The 20,391-nt window shown below is 39.8% G+C and overlaps 1 protein-coding gene across 2 annotated transcripts in view; it reads right to left on the bottom strand.

Annotated features, from left to right (window-relative positions):
* Window positions 1–894: 894 nt before the first annotated feature.
* Window positions 895–20,391, bottom strand: part of LOC122823560 (alpha-tectorin-like) — a 95,768-nt gene continuing 76,271 nt past the window's right edge. The window contains exons 1-25 of one of the 2 annotated variants that reach the window (XM_044103327.1): window positions 18,276–18,329; window positions 17,133–17,180; window positions 16,371–16,394; window positions 14,074–14,189; window positions 13,685–13,963; window positions 13,487–13,582; window positions 13,197–13,362; window positions 12,036–12,436; window positions 11,373–11,949; window positions 10,706–11,289; window positions 8,102–8,654; window positions 7,409–8,007; window positions 7,054–7,208; window positions 6,491–6,891; window positions 6,154–6,350; window positions 4,717–5,112; window positions 4,348–4,631; window positions 3,956–4,233; window positions 3,732–3,851; window positions 3,349–3,533; window positions 3,100–3,260; window positions 2,453–2,704; window positions 2,205–2,364; window positions 2,025–2,130; window positions 895–1,936 (exon numbers count right to left, since the gene is read on the bottom strand). In XM_044103327.1, the coding sequence (XP_043959262.1) occupies window positions 1,842–1,936; window positions 2,025–2,130; window positions 2,205–2,364; window positions 2,453–2,704; window positions 3,100–3,260; window positions 3,349–3,533; window positions 3,732–3,851; window positions 3,956–4,233; window positions 4,348–4,631; window positions 4,717–5,112; window positions 6,154–6,350; window positions 6,491–6,891; window positions 7,054–7,208; window positions 7,409–8,007; window positions 8,102–8,654; window positions 10,706–11,289; window positions 11,373–11,949; window positions 12,036–12,436; window positions 13,197–13,362; window positions 13,487–13,582; window positions 13,685–13,963; window positions 14,074–14,189; window positions 16,371–16,394; window positions 17,133–17,169 (6,222 nt within the window). In that variant the 5' untranslated portion in view covers window positions 17,170–17,180; window positions 18,276–18,329 and the 3' untranslated portion in view covers window positions 895–1,841. Of the gene's footprint in view, window positions 1,937–2,024; window positions 2,131–2,204; window positions 2,365–2,452; window positions 2,705–3,099; window positions 3,261–3,348; window positions 3,534–3,731; window positions 3,852–3,955; window positions 4,234–4,347; window positions 4,632–4,716; window positions 5,113–6,153; window positions 6,351–6,490; window positions 6,892–7,053; window positions 7,209–7,408; window positions 8,008–8,101; window positions 8,655–10,705; window positions 11,290–11,372; window positions 11,950–12,035; window positions 12,437–13,196; window positions 13,363–13,486; window positions 13,583–13,684; window positions 13,964–14,073; window positions 14,190–16,370; window positions 16,395–17,132; window positions 17,181–18,275; window positions 18,330–20,391 lie in introns of those variants that run through there. The other variant, XM_044103323.1, reaches the window with a different exon arrangement.

Below are 20,391 nucleotides of genomic sequence, written 5' to 3'. Positions count from 1 at the left end.
TAGTAATTGTTCCTGTTGGTTTATACCTACGAAACGTGACTGTTTATTTTATTTTCTAACTGGAAAGCCAACACTCGAGCTGTCAGTTCATAAAAAAGTAAAATTCAAAGCTGTTGAATCCATAGCTCTTCTGTAAAACTACAATGTCCCCAAAACACAGAATACAGAGACTCTACAAATGTAAAGAGTGCGTTGCTCCAGTGCTTGAATAAGATGCTAACGTCTCTTGTGATTGGCTGATTTAATACGGCTGGACTTTTCATTTTAAGTTTTAAGGTGAAACAGAGACCCAAGGTTTTTTTTTATGAAAAGAAATGTATGTTGTTGCTGATTTCAAGAATCATTTGTGAGTGTGTCAGAGACACAGATGTGGTCCAATACTGGACCACAGATATTGGACCACAGATATTGGACCTCTCTCTCACATCATCAGAGATGAGAGAGAGGGGATGTGATGAAGACACAGTAATATAATGATGAAAATCTCCAGAACTGAAAGATTCTCTCGGTTCGGGAAGCTGTTGTGTGGAGACGGCATCATATAGAGGGTTTTCTGCTCCAATATTGACTTGATAGAGTTGATCACCTAAAAGTCACTTGAATCCCAATTGAAGCTCAGATTAAGGTGGAAGACATGGAGCTGTGGAGAGATTCTCCTTTTGTTTGTGATTAAAGTTGAATTAAACAAACTTAACAGCTATGGTGGGAATTCAGTGACTTCTGTAGTGAGTCCCACCATTACATAAAGTCTCATAGCTTTGTTTAGATGTCTAAAGTAAGATTTAAAAGGTTTGAGAAACGATGACAGTAAATTATATATATATACTTTTATTTATTTCCAGAGATGCATCATGAAAAGTTGATCACTTTCATGCAAAAGGAAACAGCCCCAGTACAATGGGCCAGAAATAGGTCAGCTGCATCAATACAGAGAGAAAGAAAGAAAGACATGCAAATGGGGAAGAAACGTACTGCTGTTGATCTCTTGTCACAACAGCAGTACATTGACAAGATGCACCTTCAGGTACCGGTCCTATGGCGCCCTCTGGTGACAAAACATTAACCACACAGAAAAAACACCAGATCCCTGGTACATGGGTGATCCAGTGCTCTGAAACATATATATGTATTTAGAAATACAGGAATACTCTTCAACAAGTGAGGAAATGCAACAATGATTAATTCATAATGCATCAAAATACTTTTCGGTTGAGGACATAAAGTGGTGGTCAGACACTAATGGTGGGATGAAGAGTGATTTAGAGTTCGCCTTAAAACAGCCTTAAAGAATTTCAATACCAAGAACTGGGTGCAAGAGTTTGAATTTATTAAGTTTCTGACATGATGTTTTTAGGAGATGTATTTTTTTTTAACCACTCTTTCAATCAAAAATCACCCAAAGGTCAGATTGTTAAGGACGCATTAATTTATGTGGAATTTAATGATTTTATTTAGAAATTTAGAAATCTGAAATTCATGGCATTTTTAAGCCCTTTTGAAATAGAGGATATTTTCCACCACACAAAACAAAATTTACACCATAATACAATCCTTGGTAATTTCATTCAGTTTGACACTTCCATATTAATTTAGGTAATATTTTTCAATCCCTATTACCAACAGTTAATGAAAAAGAAATCCACAGAAGAAACAAAAAAACTGGACATTACATTAATATCACAAATGGTATTAAACACAACCTTGTTGCAGATGTTAGGAAAGTAAAATTAATTCCGTTTCTCACCAAATTTAGAGTACAAACCAAAACCCTGAAGCACCTCTTACTAACATGAAGAGTAACAAAACTTCATTGGATTTTAAAGTGTGATTATTATTTCATCTCATTTGACCAGAATTCTGGTCATCAGCAAACTGACAATCAGGGAAACAACTGAAGTCAGATGGCCTGAAGCACCGTTTCTTTGGATTAGTCCACCTGTATAAAAAAAGAGATGTGCGTAGATTTTGTTAACACAATATAATCTTTGTCTTTACAAAACAATAAAGATATGACAGAATTTTACCAGTGTTCGGTTGTGCCCCGAATACCAGCGGTCCAATTGACAGAGCTCCAGAGTCATGGTAAGATACGTCCCTCTTGAACAGAGTGTGGTGACCCGGGTAGCAGTGCTGCAAAAAAAGTAAAACGACAACGTTAGAGGCTTCTGAAGGAGTGCAACTTAAGCATACACAATAAAACTTACAGCTCTGCAGTTGTTGTTTCTCAAAAGACACAAGTGGACATTGCAGTGCAAGTAAATCTGTGTGTGGTTGGTGAAGGTGAACATCCTGAAGGAGAAACGAGACACAGTGGAGACACCGTTCTGAATCACCTCTACGGTTCCATCATCTGGATTAGGACACCTGTGAAGCAGAAGCAGATGCATCAGTTAGACTGACAGCAAGAAGACACTGAATTAAATTATAAAGACAACAATATGGTCTCATTTACTGTGCAGTAATGAGATCCCAGCGGACAGGGTAGTTGGGTTGGTTGACCGGCGTGGCCCAGCAAGAGTCCAGAACTGCGGCAAACTGGCGCTGATCCACCCCTTCTGTTCGCACCTCCACGTAAAACATTTCATCAACATCCATTTCTATGTTTCTGTTAGTGCTAAAGGGGAAGTGGAAACCTTCATCCTCATAGGGGATCATCCTCATACGATATGACCCCGTGCCAACAAGTTGTTTCTTCCTCAAAATGCTGCAAAATAAAAATTTAACGGCTAAATCATATCAGATGCATTTAACTGGATGGTGAAGTGCATGGTTTAACCCTGCTGCTCGAATTCTAACTATGCCAGAAAAAAAGTGCACATCACTCCAGTTTTAAAGTCACTACACAATCTTCCAGACCTCTCAGGTATTGAGATTCTGGTTCTGCTCTGCATCCCCAGAATCAAAATTGAACATGGAGAAGCAGCATTTTAACTATACTTCAGTTCTTCTAAATCAAGGCTAAAAACTTACCTGAATAGTGGTTTTTTTTGTCCTTTTAAGATCTAAAGCAATTTGAACTGTTGATGAAATGTGCTACACAAATCAACTTGATCAATTGATCAAACTGGTCAAACCAAACAGAGAAAATGGTATGATCACCTCTCCATAGGGTTGATGCCCACAGCCATTGACAGAGCCTGAGCCAAGGGGTAAACACAGCAGAAATGCAGATGAAGGTTCCTCTGACGGCTGATCAAACCTCCATGAGGATCCACATTCCCTTGAATAGTGTTCTCATACATGAAGTGAGTTCCATTGCTCTAAACAGTGAAATGACAGAATGGCATCAATCAAGTTAAGTAACATATTGGAAGCTTTAAAGAAGATGTTCTAATTCACAAACTTTACCCTAAGAGCTGTCCCACACAGATGGTTGTCATTGTCAAAATGGAAGATGAGTTGTCCGTCCTGGAGAGTCCCACTGCAAGAGCTGTCTCGGAGATGGAGAGCACTGGAATGGAAGCCCGCTTCAAACAGCTGGCAGCGAGATATTGACATGGTGCCAGAATTGCTGGAGCATTCAATGTTTGAGTCTGCTCACCAGAGAGAGAAACATATTTTGAGGTTTTGTGACCAACTAAACCAACTGATGCAGTAAAACTAATATTATACTTTCAATTTGAATACCAATAGTAAAGGAAGAGCAAACAAACTATGTTTGACTCTACAACATGACAATCATTACAGTTCTTCATATGAAGAACAGAAGGTTTAAAAGGTGTTGCACTTACCGTAGCTCTCATTGTTGGGTCGATGATGGTGCTCGTCACAGAAGCAGCCGTACACACCATTTTTCTTACCACACCACTCATGCTCTGCACAGTCCAGCTGTTCACAGGGGTCAGTCTCAGCTGAATCAAATATATCAGAAAAGGCCAAGAAAGTTTCAAAGCAAACATTGCATAAAATCAATTAACTCATTGTTCTGACAATACATTGAACAAAACAAGCATACCACAACGCAAAGGAGAGCGCCAGTTGGGGATGCTTAAACCCAAGACGGTGCAGGTTTTCTCGTAAGCAGAAACAGCAGAACACAGCTTCCCATTGGCTGGTGTGTAGAGGCAGAGATCGTAAACACAGGAAGTGAAAAATGGTTGGGGGTTAGAATGCAGGTGACAAGAACTGAATGGGCCACTGGTGTTGGTGATGACTCTGCAGAGGTCTGTGTATTCTTCTATGAAGCGGCAGTCACTTAGTCCATCACCACTTGTCTGATCAGTGGATCCACACCTAGAAAAGTTGTTTAGACATTTAAGAGTTTTTAAGACAGCAGAAGTTTTAACAAACATGTTCAATTGCTGAGATTTCAACAGGTAAATGCAGACAAATGGAGCCTGAGCTCACCCTTCTTGGCTTGTCTCTGATTTCCAGCTGTGGCCAAACTGGTTGTCGTTTTGGGCCAAAGTACCATTGGGCAAAACTTTGTCATCATTGGGATCACCATTGAAGTTCCCACACATTCCACTGACTCTGTTCTGATAGTTGCGGCCCATCCTGACCAGTAAAGTACTAGAGCCATCAAACTGGACTACAACATCAACAGCATCAAACACCATGTAACTTCCCTGCCTCATCACCTGACCAAAAGTTCCTGCAGTGGTGGGAAGAGAAACCTCTGTTCCATTTACCTGTTGTGATGAGAGTTCATAGAGTTAGACCAAAGGTTTTATAACAAAAACTTGTTTTTTATCCTTAATTTAAAATTAAGTTTACCTTCACTCTCTTGTTAGGTCCGAGTCTGACATGAACACTCTCTGGATGATTTGAGAGGAATATGTCAACTGATGACACAAAAGACACAAGATTGTTTCCTCTGTGCTTGTTGGTGGCCACGACTTTGTACTGAGTTTCATTGTTGCTGTGTCTCAAGCTTTCAGTGATGACATAAGAGCATGATCCCTGAAAATGAGCTAGGGCTCCATCGAAGGTGATGTAGTGTGGGTCACCCCATACAGTACAGGTAGACATGGAGTCGTAACAGCCCAGCTGGCCATCTCTGATGGTGCACTGTTGTGCAGGAGTGCATAATGAGGGACTGCAGATCAGGACATTGGGCGCTTGACATTCACATCGTTGGGAGCAACCGTCTGTCCAGAAGGACTCACCAGCCTGCAAGATGAAAGAACAGTGAAAGTATTAAGATGTGTGACAATGTTAAGAAGCAATGAACCTTGAGGTAATTAGGAATACACTACAGCAATGTTTCTTCTCTGAAATTGCGAAATTGTCCACCCCTTCCTGCCAGTTGAGACTTTTATTAATTACTGGAAGAATTTCCAAACTGGGTGGCAAACAAAAGATTAAGATTATGTATATGATGTGTCATCATATTTTACTGTTGTCCAAAAGTTTGTACTGCCCAAATAAGTAATAGGGAACACTCAAAGTACTTCCCACTACCGTATAGACGCATTCACCCCACCACACTCACTAACATGCACACATTCATACACCAATTGGCAGATCAGTAGACTACTAACAATAAAGGAGCTCATTGACAGGTAGAGACTAGAATCAAACTGCAAAACTGCCGTCAAACCTTCAGGGTTATAATACCATTTTGTTTTGTGAAGGGCACCAGTCCATTCTCTGTTGGGTTACATTTGAAAACTAGATTTTCAAATGTGACTTTACTTTCCTTTAGGTTACTTTGTGACTTATGTCTGCTTTCGCTCTGAATGGCTTTAAGCCCATGTAGATACAGGACTTGTACCAGCTTCAGTCAGCATGTTCTCAAAGTTGACTATGGGTGAAGTTAATTTGCATATTTCACAAAGAACAGGGTAATTTCTGTGAGCCAGACCCACCCTGAACTGTTCAATTGCTTGGTATGCCTACAGTTTTTCAAATCACATATTTTTTTCAAGAAATGAGCATGACACTTTTAGATACTTAGACATACCTAAGAATATAACCTCCACCAGATATTTGTTGAGATTCACAAATATCTTCTTAAAATATTGCCTGATTCTTTTGGATTTTGCTGTGTAGATTCTCAAGGAGGCTTTATGTTTGAGTTGTTATCTTAAAATGGAACACCTTTAATTATCTTTAATTCTTCAAAGCCACTCTGGCAGTGCTATTTAAGCACTTGCATTCACACTTTCCAAGCTAACTCGATCAAGAATAAAGTGAACTGAAATGACCTACATTGAAGTAGAAGCCATCATGCTGACAGCCACAGCTCTCCAAAGGGACACAGTTTGCTCCACTCCTGGAAAACCCTTCATCACAGAAACATCCCTCAGAGCAAACATGGTCACAGGCAGCATCAATGCTGCTGGCACATGTGTTGCCACAGTCTGTTCCACACAGCTCATAATGGCTGTTGGCTGGACAGACCATTCCTGTATATGTGAGGAAAAAAGGATGAGAAATCAGTTAAAAAATATATAAATAGGGGGTATGTAACACTTCTACATACTTAGGAAAAATCTAGTTTTTCCTCAAAACCTAGATTTTTAAGGAAACTGCCTTCCCTACTCACTGCAAGTGGTGTTTTGTCTCCAAGGGTAGACTCGGACATTAGCAGACTGACAGGCACTGACGTATGTCTCTAGAGCCCTGCACAGAAGATCACTGCCTCGATTTCCCGACACACAGACATCAAAGACGCAGTCACTGAAATATGGTGCTGGATCAACCTCCTCATGGCAGAAGCTGAAGGGGCCATCAGCTGCCCGGATCACCTCACACTGGGCCCTGGCAGATCGGTCATCGTTGCATTGTGCGCATGAAGAGCCACAGCTGTCACTACAGGTGTAGTTCCCAGGAACCTTCCAAGATGCCCCAAAAGCATCTGCTGAGTTGGACGATGCTCCACTTGGAGTGTGGAAGTCATCATTTGGATTTCCATTGAAGTTTCCACAAAGTCCACACATGTTTCCTCTGATCAAGATAAGAAAGACTGAATCAAAATGTTGAGTGACAATGAAACAGACAATGATGATATTCTCTTTTTACAGTTCTAAAAAGGCATTAATTCAGTTACTATAGCATTGAAGAATATAATATTTGAATTAAAACTGTGTTGAAAATTAGATAGACCACCTGTAGCTTGGGGGTACCGAAATGGACACCGTGCTACTTCCATCATACATGACACTCAGCCCAAACTCTGCATTGACAAATGTTTGAGATCCACTTCCAAAAATAGACAGGCTTCCATTGAAGACAATGGGCAGGTTTCTTGTGATTCCATTCACCTGTGAAGACAAAAGGTTTTTTATGGCACAACTGATATTTCTGGACTGTTACTGATGTGGATATTTAAGAACTGAACAGTTGTTTATATACAAAGAAGAAATGTTTTGGCTTTGAAAAGTACTTTGCAAAAGTAATTTCCAAACTACTTTAAACAGTTTTAAATATTTAGTAATCTTCCATCAGAGACAGCCTGACTTACCTCCACAGTACCACTGTTGCCTCTCGACATACGCACTTCATAGCCCAAGACATTGACAAAAACTTCAGCTGTGATAGAAACTGGCAGTCCAAACCACGGTTCCTTCTTTGCTTTCACAGAAAACTGGTGAAGGTTCAGAGTGTCATTGCAAACTGTTGTCAGAACATAGCGGCAGGTTCCCTGGAAGTCATAGGCCTTGCCATCAAAGGTCATGTAGTGAGGGTCTCCAGAGGCAGAGCAGGTGCCATGAGGGTTGGCATGGCAGCCAAACTCACCCCCCACAACATGGCAGGACTCCTGAGGGCCACATGAATTTGGAGAACATTGGACTACACCAGTTACACCATTACAGGTGCAAAAGCTCTGACATTCTTCTCCATCCCAGAACTGTTCACCAGCTTGCCGATAACGTCCATCATGAAAGCATCCGCAGGATGTTGGAGGGACACACTGGTTACCATTGAGGACAAACCCATCATTACACTGGCACCCTTCCTGGCACTGAGTGTCACAGGTGAAGGGGAAGGAGAGGCTGGGGCAGGAAGATGGACATGAGCTTCCACAGAGTTCATAATGACTGTTTGAAGGACAGGTTAGTTCTGTAGGGGAGGAAATGAAAGAAGTTCAATAAGAAGTTGCCAGGAATGTGATCATTTCAAAGACATCTCTATCAAATGTGGTTCTATAACTTACCACAGCCAGTTGCAGTCCTCCACTGTCCCAGGGACACACCCTTATGTTGACACATCAGTGCATAATCTCGTAAGACCTCACATAGTGTTGATGCTGGATCTCTGGATCCTTGGAGGATTTCTACACATGCATCTACCTGCTGCCAAGGGTTTACTGCAGCCCAGCATGATCTAAAAGGTCCAGCGTGTGAAGTAAGAACTCCACAGTACTCACTGGAACTGAAATTGGTTGCAGAGTTACGGGGTCTGTTTTCCACACAGTGATCTGCCAGGGAGCCATCTCGCCAACTGTCCCCAAACATCTGGGAGTCACTGACTAGAGTACCATTGGGTGTACTGAAATCGTCACTCTGTTCAGCATTGTAGTTTCCACAAAGTCCACCTAATAAACCACTGTAGACACCTGGTGCAGTGACACGCACAAAGTGAGGCCAGACAGTCTGCAGAGTTACACCAAAGGCTGTGCGAAGGATTACACTGTGAGTGTTGCTTTGGAAGATGCGGATTCTGTTGGACCCAGAGCTAAGCGGTAGTCGGATCAGCTGGCCATCAACCTTTAAGAAATTTTTTAAAATATGTAAAAAGGTTTTGGTGTAGACATTCAAAGTATTTCAAAAAGCATGAGGACATCAAAATTTGCCTTTATTATCACTTGAGAAAGCTCCTAAAAATAAGTCTTACACACGAAAATGTTGACAATATATTAATTATTTGTAAACATAATGTGAGTAGCTCATTTGCAGCTGTTGGTTTAGTAGTGTTGATAAAATGTTACGTATTTTTCTTCTCACTTTTAACACATTTGCGTTATTCTGATCAAACAAAGGTTAAAGATCAGTCCACCTAGAGTAATCGAACAACATGTAATATGTAAATTATGTTTTATAAAGACGTTTTGCAAATATAGTTACACCAAGATCTAACACCATATTCACCACTCTTTAGAAGTAGTTATTTTCAGAGTTTTTTGCTTGTTTATTTGTTTGGTTTTTTTGCACGTTAACCATCATTAAATGTTAATATTCCAACTTTGAACTTTCAAAGTTGGAAAGTTCCCAAGATGGGAAAGGCTTTTGATCTTTCCCATTTTGGGAAAGGCTATTTTCTTCATATTATCTTTTTCTCTCAGGTTAGGGCGCTAGCTTGCGAAGCATTGCATTAGCATTGGCCTTTTACCTTAATTAATGAAATATGACATATGTATTACTGCAGCAATCTGGCTGTACTGAAATGCAAACAATTAAATTCACATTGTAGAAATTATGATAATTATGATAATCCCAAGTCCTGGTTATAATGTGTGCAGACCAAAATCTTACAGTTATGCTATTTTGACATTTGCTTAGTGTGTGAAAACATTAGTTGGGGCCAGCCCATAGCAATGCATAGGGAAATCAGTCACTGCCTTCATGCAGTGACTGCCTCCATGCAATTCCATGCATTTTGAATTCACCCACAAATATTGCCCTGTTGGTATCAAACTCAGTCATGACATTGATACGCATGCCTGCTCTGGTAAAATATTTTCGAAATTTAGTTAGGGCTTACGGTTTTCTGGCAAGGTGCTACAGAGTGAAATTATGCGCCAGGGTAACTGACGCTCTCAGCCATTCATTTTCATACTTTTCTGAAAAATTTCAGACCTCCCCACACACCATCTGCCTCTAATCACAGGTAGAGATATGGGAGTGAGGTAGAGATATGAATCACGGTACTATTGGAGACAACAAATAGCCCTCACTTATGCTTCAAACGGTTTTCAAATTTCAAAATAAAAGCCTTAATATTCCCCTCAGGTTAGTACACCGCCACAGGCGGAAGAATAGTATTAGCCTGCATTATCTTTTTCTCTCAGATTAGGGCACTGGCTTGCGCAGCAAGGAAGAGCATTAGCATTAGCCATTGACCTAATGTTAATGGATAAGACTACAAATACATCATGTCTGTAGTTCTAACTGACATTCAGTTAAAACTGAGGGCTGAGCTGATTTTACCCAACCATTGTTACACATGGTATTAGTGTGGCAATTTAAAATGAAGCTTACTGAAAATTTCAAAATAAAAGTCTCAATATTCCCCTCAGGTTAGTGCACCGCCATAGGCGGTGCTATAATATTAGCCTGCATTATCTTTTCTCTCAGGTTAGGGTGTTGCCTTGCGCAGCATTGCATTAGCATTAGCCTTTTATCTTAATTAAGCTATTAGCTATTTTTCTTACTTATTAGCCATGTTTAGTATACTGAATGGAGACAGTCAATCACAGACAACATGCTGGTGATGCACCATATGCTACTGACCGTATTCATGCTACCATTAGCATTTTGACCAATTTTAGCTAATTCAATAAGTTTAACTTTCTGAATGGTGCACATCCAGGTTAGTTAACATTCTTGTGATTCTCCACATTACATTGCAGTTTCTTTAGCATTGGTGCTAATTTTTAGCATCAGAACGCTGGGTCCAAACCGACGGGCACACTTTGGAAGGCCCCGGTTAAATTTCTTCAGGAATTTTCTAGTTTTCCGTAATACTGTTCAAACAAAACTGAGGTTCCATTTCATTTTATGTTATTTACTTGTTCTGTAGAAAATTATTTGTCACTCACCTTAACAGTGCTACTACTTGTCATCTCAATAGTAACTTGTCTTCCCTCTGCCTCAAACTTTAGCACATTGGAGAAACCCTGAGCTCCCTGTGGAACTTTTTCCACAGTGACCATGAAGTGCAAGTGAACAGATGATCCCATAACTTTGGCAAGGGTCAGGCGACATGCTCCTGGGTACTGGTACATCACTCCATCAAATGTATGATATGATCCTTGGCCTCTTATCCAACACGTTGCAAAGCTGTTTGGTCTACAGCCTCTTACTCCATCCTCCACCCTGCAGGACTCATGTCGGCCACAGCTGTGAGAGCTGCAAGTCATGGAGCCATAGCTGCATGTACAGCGCCTCCCACAGTCTTCATCCAGTATGACAGTTTCTCCTGAGCGGTAGTAGTGACCCTCAAAGCTGCAGCCACAGTCAGCATGAGGGACACAGACCCCTCCACTCAGGAGGTAACCTGAATTGCAGACACAGCTTTCTTGATTTGGGAGGGGGCAGTTGTTGGTGGAATTGGGGTTGACACATGTAGATGGACATCCTGTACCCTGGGCCTCATAGTGGCTATTGGCTGGGCAGGGGATTTCTAAACACAAGAAACATTTATACTCAAATTTTGAATATTTAACAGCATTTACTTTTTAAAATTATTGTGACTGGCAGACATACCACAGAAGCCAGAAGTCCGCCAGCTTTGTGGCTGGATCCCATTTTGTTGACACTGACTTGAGTAGACATTTAGGGCTTGGCACAGAATGGGTTGATACCCTCCACTGACACAGAGATCATACACACAGCTATCCACAAAAAATCCTGGAGGGAGATGTTGATGGCATGCAGCAAATGGTCCTGTGCTGTTCTCAAGAATACCACAGTGGGCAGAGTTTCTGTACAGTGCTGTCTGAGCTGCTGTGCAGCCGGCACAGGCCAGACCTGAACACTGAGGATCACAGCCAGGCTCATCATCACCAGCAGCTTTCCAGCTATTGGCAAAAACCACATCAGAGCTAACCACTTCACCCTGACGGGTTCGAAAGTCATCTCCAGAGTGATTGTTGAAGTTTCCACAGAGCCCACATGTGCTATTTTGGAAAGTGTAGGGCAAATTGATTCGGACATATAAACTTTTGTCATAAGACACCATCAGACCAAAGTCAGTGCTGACGATAACAGAGAAACCTGACTGATAAACCTGGATAGAGCCATTTCTGAGGGAAAATGGAGTTGATACAAAGCTCCCGTTGACCTGTAAGGATGGCAACAAAAATTACAAATATAAGCAAAACACAAAATGCTGGGTCTATATTACAGAACGTAAGAAGATCCTGTTACCTTGGCCTGACCCTGATGTCCTTTAACCAGCTCAATATTTTCATCATAAACAAAGACTTTGACCAGTACTGTCCATGAAACACGAGTGCTGCCTTGATGCTCGTTCTTCCCCTCAACTCTGTAGTAGGGCAGTCTGTTCTGACACTGCTCTGACAGAACGTATGTGCATGTGCCTTGAAAGTGAAACACCGAGTTGTCAAAGGTGTAGTAATGTGGATCTCCACTGACGGTGCAGGTTTGTCTTTGCACAGTCTGGCAGGAGTACTGAAAGGCAGCTGGCCGACAAATTTGGGAAAAGGAGCAAGGATTGTTGGAGCATTGCAGCCCTGCTATTGTGCAGGTGCACTTCTGTGCACAGGTGCTGTCACTCCAGAAAGAGTCGCCAAGTTGAACAGATTGCCCTTTAAATAAAAATGGAAGAAGAGTCATTTAATTATTTTTGATGATATCCTGTAAGCTGCAATAATGTTGAATTAACTTGAGTTTGAATTCATTTGTAATGTTTCAAACAATGTAGTTTGGAAAATCTGCCAAATGATAGTGTAAGGATTTGGTTTTGTCTGTGTTGATTTTAGTTTTTCTGTCTGTTTATTTTGGGTTTCTGTGTCTTTTGACTCTCCGTGTTGTCAAGTCAATCCCTTGATTGTCCTTGTTGATTCTGTCTCGTCCTGTCAAGCATTGTTTAGATTATTGCCAGCAGACTCTTACTGGGGCGTGGTCCATCCCAGTGAGTGGGCAATTCGCCCCTGTAAGTGGATTTAATGCCACATGTGTTTCTCTGTCTTTGTCGGGTCCTTGTTGATTCTGTGTCCTCCTGTCAAGTATTGTTTGGATTATTGCCATTTGCTACCAGTGGTGAGCCTTAGCCTTTCCACGCATCCTGTGCTTCCTGGAATTTTGGATTATTTGTGCATTTTTTCATTAAATCATCATAATTTCTCTCAGTTACTGGACTCTGGCCAGTAACTGGCCACTACGCCTGCCTCACCACTTCACACTTCAGTTCATGACAGCTGGCATAAAGAGAAAAAATTAACCTGGAGAACTGTTTAGCGTTCATTAGCCCTACTCTACCATGAGATATAGACTATTGTTCTTTATTTCTCTGGTACATGTACTCATTATTAAAAAGAAGTTCCCTTGGTGACTTTGTGTTCTTACCACTGAAATTGCAGCCTATTGATCCATTATTGACACGGAAGGCCCATCGACCAGGTACATTGACATTACTACCAAGACTGAACGTTGAGTTAGGTCCTGTTGCGTTTCTAGAGAATGATCCAGGGATGGTGAAGTGGTGAGAGGAACTGATTGTATCATATCCACCCTAAATATGACATGTGAAAATATAAATAATATAATTGATATTTCAGATAAATGTACATTTGCTGGGATCAAGAGAAAGCAAATAAAACTTCTAATTATAGTATACAATCATCTGAACATCTAACCTGTACAGAGCTTGATGTGAAGGCTATTGACCCATAATTCATCAGTACAAATGAATAATGGCCATTGGTAGTCAAGACTGCCTGAAAGGTTGTTTGCTGGGGAAAACAAATATATTTATTGAGAATGAATTTAAAGATAACTAAAGTTATTCTATTTATACATTAAATACATTTCAGCTGTTAAAACAGATCACTTACTGTTCCAGTTGTTGGAAAATATGCAACCTCATGCCATGTTGCTATGAAGATCCAGTTGGCCTGAAAGTTAAGAGCTGGGAAGTATCTATTGATGTCCTGTGTAACTTGTTGGAGAAGAGAGCCACTGGTGTACTGAACATAGTAGATATCACCATTGCCTCTGTTGTCTAAATCAGTCCAGAACGGAGCAATGATGTCTCTTCTTCCATACATCGGAAATTGTTGAGGAGAATAACTATACCATGGTGCATCAAAGGTCAGATGTCCATTGTCATTCACCTGAAAAAATATATATAAATTGGGTTTCACTATTTATACACTTTTAAAATTTTGTCATGATGATTACAGTAAGAAGGAAAGTGACTAGAAGAAGCGGTCTGGTAACATACGTAAATCTTAGAGTAAGAATGCCCAAAATAGTTAAAGGTTTGTAGGAGTTTAATGGGAGGTGAGCTCTTATCATCTGTTCCAGAGCTTATTGTTCCACCAACTGGGTAGAGGGGTCCTAGAAAATACAAGAGAGATCACCTGATTAATCTAGACTCTTTTTGTGGATAACATCATGCTAAAAATGTCAATGTTGTTACACATGATTTCTTTTTATCTAGAAGTACAAAGTTGTTACTTTCTGTCTCACCAGCCATGAAAAACAGAGATTTTAGTGAACACCACACTAAGATAACTAATGTGAAAACATAAGACCTGTTTGATACGTGTGGAAAGATCTAGACCAGTGGTCCCCAATCACCAATTGGTACCGGCCGCGCAAGAAATAATTAAATATGTCTGTTCTATCTATTGAGTTTGGAGGAGCTTTTATTTCAATCTGGAGAGACTCAGACAGAGAAAGGGAAACAATTAGAAGATTTATTGACAGCATGAATTATACTTTGGCGCTCGGGCCCCGGCTGGGGACATCTATTATCGCAAGCTTTGCGATGGGCTCGGATGGACATCCCGGACGCTGACCAGGTCGTCATCCCCCCAGGACCCGACACTGGTGGTGGAAGCGATGAGGGATGCGGCCAGATGGCCGGGCCATGGAGGTGAGGGGGTTGGAGGTGGGTTGAGCTCTGCTGGAAAGCGAGAGCCGCCGTGAATGAGGTCCTTTTCAGCTGGGACTCGGTCGGGGATTGGGCGTGTCTTGATTTGGATCGGCGTCAGGTGATCAGCGGTGATTAGCAGGAAATGCCGGTTGAATGATGCAGCTAGGGCTAAAGAGTCTTCCAGCTTGAATTTACGCCTAGGCTTCATTTCAAAAATCCTAAACCGGATGTTGTCGGTTAAGTGCAGCAGAATGAGCATGAAACAACGGCATCGGTCTGGATCTTTACGGCGTGCAACAGCCCCTCCCCGCCTCCACCCAGCTCTGTAGAAAATTTGACCGGTCCGCTCTACTAAAAAGTTTGGGGACCACTAATCTGAACCATTGTTTTTTAAACTTTGTCAGGCTGTGGACCACTTAAACCATTTAACAAACACTCATGGACCATCTAACTTAAAACTACACCACAATAACATAATATAGCATAACATAACACCTTAACATATACAACTTGAAATGAAAATATTCATCCATTAACTAATTGGGTTTGTTCCTCCTGACTTAAAGAGTGGTGCTGTTTTGGCCACACACAAAATAACATAAACAAGTCTATTCTGGATGTTTTGAGTTGTTTACAGATTCTGGGAGCATGGATGGTAAGCTTTCCAATGATAGAAAACACAAGGGGAAAAAAAGTGTTCTGTGCACTTATAACATTTTAGGGCTATTTGTACATAAGAAGATAATACAAAAAATAGGCCTGAGTTGTGTTGGCAAAAACATTTTCTTTCAGGCAGTTGATATCATATAAATAATTTTATTTTAGGTGTTAAGATGCAGTTAGTCAGCAAGGAGCCCAGCGCTGTTCACTGTATCATCACCATCATGTCGCGTTCAGCACCGCCTGTAGCATGCTACGTATCATAATAATGTTGACAAACAAAAGTTCTTTCCACCGGTATCTTCAGGCTTTCTTAGACACAATCCTACGCTAACTATAGTGTCAAACTTTGAGCTCACGTCTCTGCAAATAAATGGTTGTTTACATGCAGTACCTCACTAGGGGGCGCCCACGGACCACCGCTGGTCATGACTCACAGTTTGAGAGAGAGGCTGGTTTCAACCGTTACTTTCATTGTAATTAACATTTTTCCAATAGAATAGAATAGGGTGACCAAACGTCCGTATTTCACGTCCTGTCCCGGGCGTCCCGGGTTTTTTTAGAAAGTGAGGAAATGTCCTGTTTTTTAAATTACCTTCATTGGACCATTAAATTGTCAGTGCATATTATGTTATTGCACTCCAGCCCCCCACCTGCCCACCCCCAAGGTGTCCTGGTTTCCCCAAATGAAAATATGGGAAAACTCTAGAATAGAATATACTTGTAATATATAGTATTACTAATGAGATAAATAATTCATATTGTAACATTTACATTTATCATTATTATTATTGTGATATCTACAAGGAAAGTAACAGATTATGTTATTAGTATGTGTTTTAGAAATTAAAACACAAGGGCAGCATTATTGTAATAAAACATTTTTTCCCTATTGTTAAAATATTACCTACAGTGTTGTTGGATAATTACAGAAGAGCAGGCAGGATAGACAGACAAATAGATCTAAACGTTTAGCTTACCCAGATTCTGAGTTGTCTCTCCCGCTATAGAAACACACATAAAATTTATATTTTACAAGATAACTAACGTCAATAAATAAGACATCTTTTTGCATTTGGGGAAACTTATATCGTTACTCTAATTGGAATGATATATTATTCCCATGTAATGTGTAAGTACACTTATTTATCAATTAACCAATTAATAAAAGCGAAAAAGGGACAAAAGTAATATGTCAGTGAATAGGTCTAAATGTTATGCTTATCTTGATCCTGAGTTTCACTCCAGCTATGAAAAAACCCAGATTTCATTGAACATTAAGTTAAGAGAAATAAGGTAAATAAAAATTACCTTATTTTGTTTGTCAATGCTTAAACCAGGGGTCAAAGACCTCTGGAGGGGTCGAGGCTCAAAGTTAAAAAGGGGGCATATAGAACAAGATCTTAAAGCTGTACAACAACAACCAGTATTAATCAACAATCTAATATTTAACTGGATTACACTGTATTATTGTCATCGCAAAGCAAATTTAGTCTCTGTTTCCCTGATAGGTATAAAGTTGCTGTTGGGGGTTTCTGCTGCTGACGGTACTGGAAGGCTGTGTTGATCCAAGATCATAGTTTTTAAACAGACCATAGGAGAAAAAGTCACTGAAATATGTTATGAAATAAGCAAATGTGTTGCTATTTTACTAAATAAACCCTAATAATATTTGACTGTTTAAAACGTGGCTGAAACATGCTTTGAAGATTGAAAAAGCTCAGAATGTGAGCATGACCTACCTGATCCAGAGGATGGAGCGTTATCCACCTGCACCATATCTGAAGAACCTGACATGGAGAAGAAACAAACAGGTGCATCATGGGTAATGTAGTGTTAAATGAAGGAATGGACATTTAACAGCATTATCAGACAGAAATGATTGTTTCTAAGACGGATATATCTGAGCACCGTTGTTCACTAAACTGAACTGTTTTGTGTTGCAGATCTTTAATTAAATGTTGCAGCATCAACTACCCAATCTTGTTTGATTGTTTTCACCGTAACACTGGTAAGACTTAATGTTAATGAACGTATCTTTAACACGTCTTACTCCTTCCACTTTAAAAAAAAAAAAAATAATAATGACTGTGTTATTAAAGCATTTTACATTGTAATAATACTTAATGGGATCTTTAAATGGTCCTACGTTTTCCACTTTTACTTGATGTAAAGGGAATTAATAATAATTCTGTTTTTAAAGCATTTGCTGTGTAATAAAACTTAATGAAATCTTTTTTATTGGCCCTACTTTTTCCACTCTATTTCAGGTAAGGGGAAATATTAATACATTTGTTATTCAGGCTTTTGACAGTGTAACTTAACACTTAATGACATCTGTAACTAGACCAATGTGTAAGGGAAAATATTAATGACACAATTACAATGGACTTGTGACTGTAACAGTTAAGACTAACAACAAATGACGAGATAATGTGATAACACACAAAGATACACAACACTTTAAATTTTGATAATTAATAATCATTCTTGGTTAATGTCAGGTTGTCATAACAAAGACATTTTAAATAATGTGAACTTTGCATTAAAAGTGTGATTATTTACTAAATGACACTTAATGATAACAGTCAAATATTCATGAAGAGTTTTTCAGGTTCGTGGCAATGTCAATAAACCTTCTGAGCTGCACAGTTTGAGTTGGCCTATTTCTTCTCACTGAGGAAAATTCAATTGATGAGCAATCTGCATTAGCACATGTTAAACGCACCGTCTCTTACAAGCGGTCCTTGGAGCCGGATTGTTTATTGGTTGAATCAACAACATGGCAACTCCACAAGACAAAGCTTCTCAGGGGAAGAGTCATTAGCATTAGCATCCACACAGGAGCAGGAAGCTTCCTGGACATCTGACAGAGTACGACTTACCTAATTCAGAGAAGTCAGAGTCGTCATCCAGCAGAGGAACTGAAGAACCTGCTGCTTTTCCTGACAAGGAAGAGAATCAAACAAGTCCTTCATGGGTAACGTAGTGTTGAATGAAGAGTCAGATGTTTAACTGCTATAATGAAGTATATTGCTGATGCCATTACAGCAAAGAAAGTAAAGCGGAAAACTTTTCCAAATAATGTTAAGTACACATAATTAGTACTGTTGAAAGAGCCTTTCTTTGTTAACCCCTTAACCCACACCGAAATACCCACATGCCGTTTTTCTATGTGCTGATGCACAATTTTGAGTTCATTGCAAATTTTACACAAGAATAGTCAGACCCTTTGGGTTTAAGTTACTTCTAGTTCCCATCCGAGGGAGAGGAATTTCTTACTTTTACAATACTGCTGCCTCAGCATTACCTGATCTCAAGTTGTATTCTCTGATACCACTTGAGAACATCAGAAACCATAATTCATAAGTGCAAATATGGCAAATTTTCTTGCAAATATTATAATATTTTGAGGGACTAATCAATGTGGAGAGATGATAACTATTTAATTTTAAGAAGTACTTATTAAATGCAGAGAAAGCTCTGTATTAATACTTTAAATAACTTGTTAATGGGTTTTATCAATACATGCTGGCACAACTGGCTCTTCAGAACATCATTTTGATATGGAACAAAATGTAAATGAGATTGACACCACTGACTTAGAGTTTTTACATCACGGTATAAATGAATATAGATGCATTCATTAAATATTGACTTCAGTAAGTACTTACCTATAGCTGACAGAAGCAGCAGAAGTATGATTTTACCTGCCATTTTTTGAAAATCAAACCTGATTGACAGATACAAAAGGAAATGAATTATTGCAAAATTATTGCAAAATTATTGCATCTTGTTTTTTTACCCACAGTATATTAAAACATTTATGAAATCAACTTTGCTTCCTGCAACAAAATATTAGGTACAATTGTATTTATTGCAAAACAAAGAAACAAACAAAAACACCTTTTACCTTGTCTAAGTGCCTCTCTGGTGTGAAAACATCTCTTTAACAACGTCAGGCTGTAGCATGTCTTTATACTATGACAGCTGGCACAAGCCCAGTATTCTTGTTGCATTACCAAACAAAAGCAACGGTAAATCTAATCTAGGTCAGGCTAACAAGGTGTGTTTATATTAACTGAACTACAAGTCAAATCAAGTTTATTTGTGTGACACATTTCAGCAACAAGTCAGTTCAAAGTGAAGTGAAAGTAAAACCATCATACAGTTATCAACAACATTTTGTTAAATGCCATCATCAAAATTATCAAGCAGATACACATCAAATATGTTGATCAATGTTTTAGTTGCTGCTCATCAAAACCAAAGCTAGACACGTGGGTTTTCAGTCTAGATTTAGAAGATCTCAGTGTTTCAGCTGTTATGCTGTTTTCTGGAAGTTTATTCCAGATTTGTGGTGCATAGATGCTAACTGCTGCTTCTCCATGTTTGGTTCTGGTTCTGGGGATGCAGAACAGAACCAGAAACAGAAGACATGAGAGCTCTGGAAGGCTGATACAAAAAATGTATTGTGGTGCAATGCCATTCAGTAATTTATAAACTAACAACATTATTTTGAGCTACAGGGAGCCAGTGTAAGAACTTTAAAACTGGGGCTATGTGCTTCCTGGTTTCAGTGAGAACGCCAGCAGCAGAACTGCAGCCTGCTCAGCTGCAGTTCTGGTCAGACAGACTTGTCTATGACACAGTTGCAATAATCAATGTGACTGAAAATAAACGCATGGATGAGTTTCTCTAGATCTGGCTGAGACATTAGTCCTCTAATCCTCGAAATGTTCTTCAGGTGATAGAAGGCCGACTTTGTAACTGTCTTTATGTGGCTCTGGATGTTCAGATCAGAGTCCATCACTACTCCCAGGTTTCTGGCCTGATAGCTGTGCACTGACTCTAGATTGTTCCTCTTTAGGTCCAAAAATAATAACTTCTGTTCTGTTTCTGTTCAGCTGGAGAAAGTTTTGGCACATCCACACATTTATCTGTTCTAAGCATCTGTTCAGTTCCTGAATAGGTTCAATCAACTCTGAACCCCGCTGTACA

Source organism: Gambusia affinis, linkage group LG20 (assembly GCF_019740435.1).
Source record: "Gambusia affinis linkage group LG20, SWU_Gaff_1.0, whole genome shotgun sequence".
Lineage (NCBI taxonomy): Eukaryota > Metazoa > Chordata > Actinopteri > Cyprinodontiformes > Poeciliidae > Gambusia > Gambusia affinis.
The sequence above is the reverse complement of the archived record's forward strand: the minus strand, read 5'-3'. Positions and strand labels throughout refer to the sequence as shown.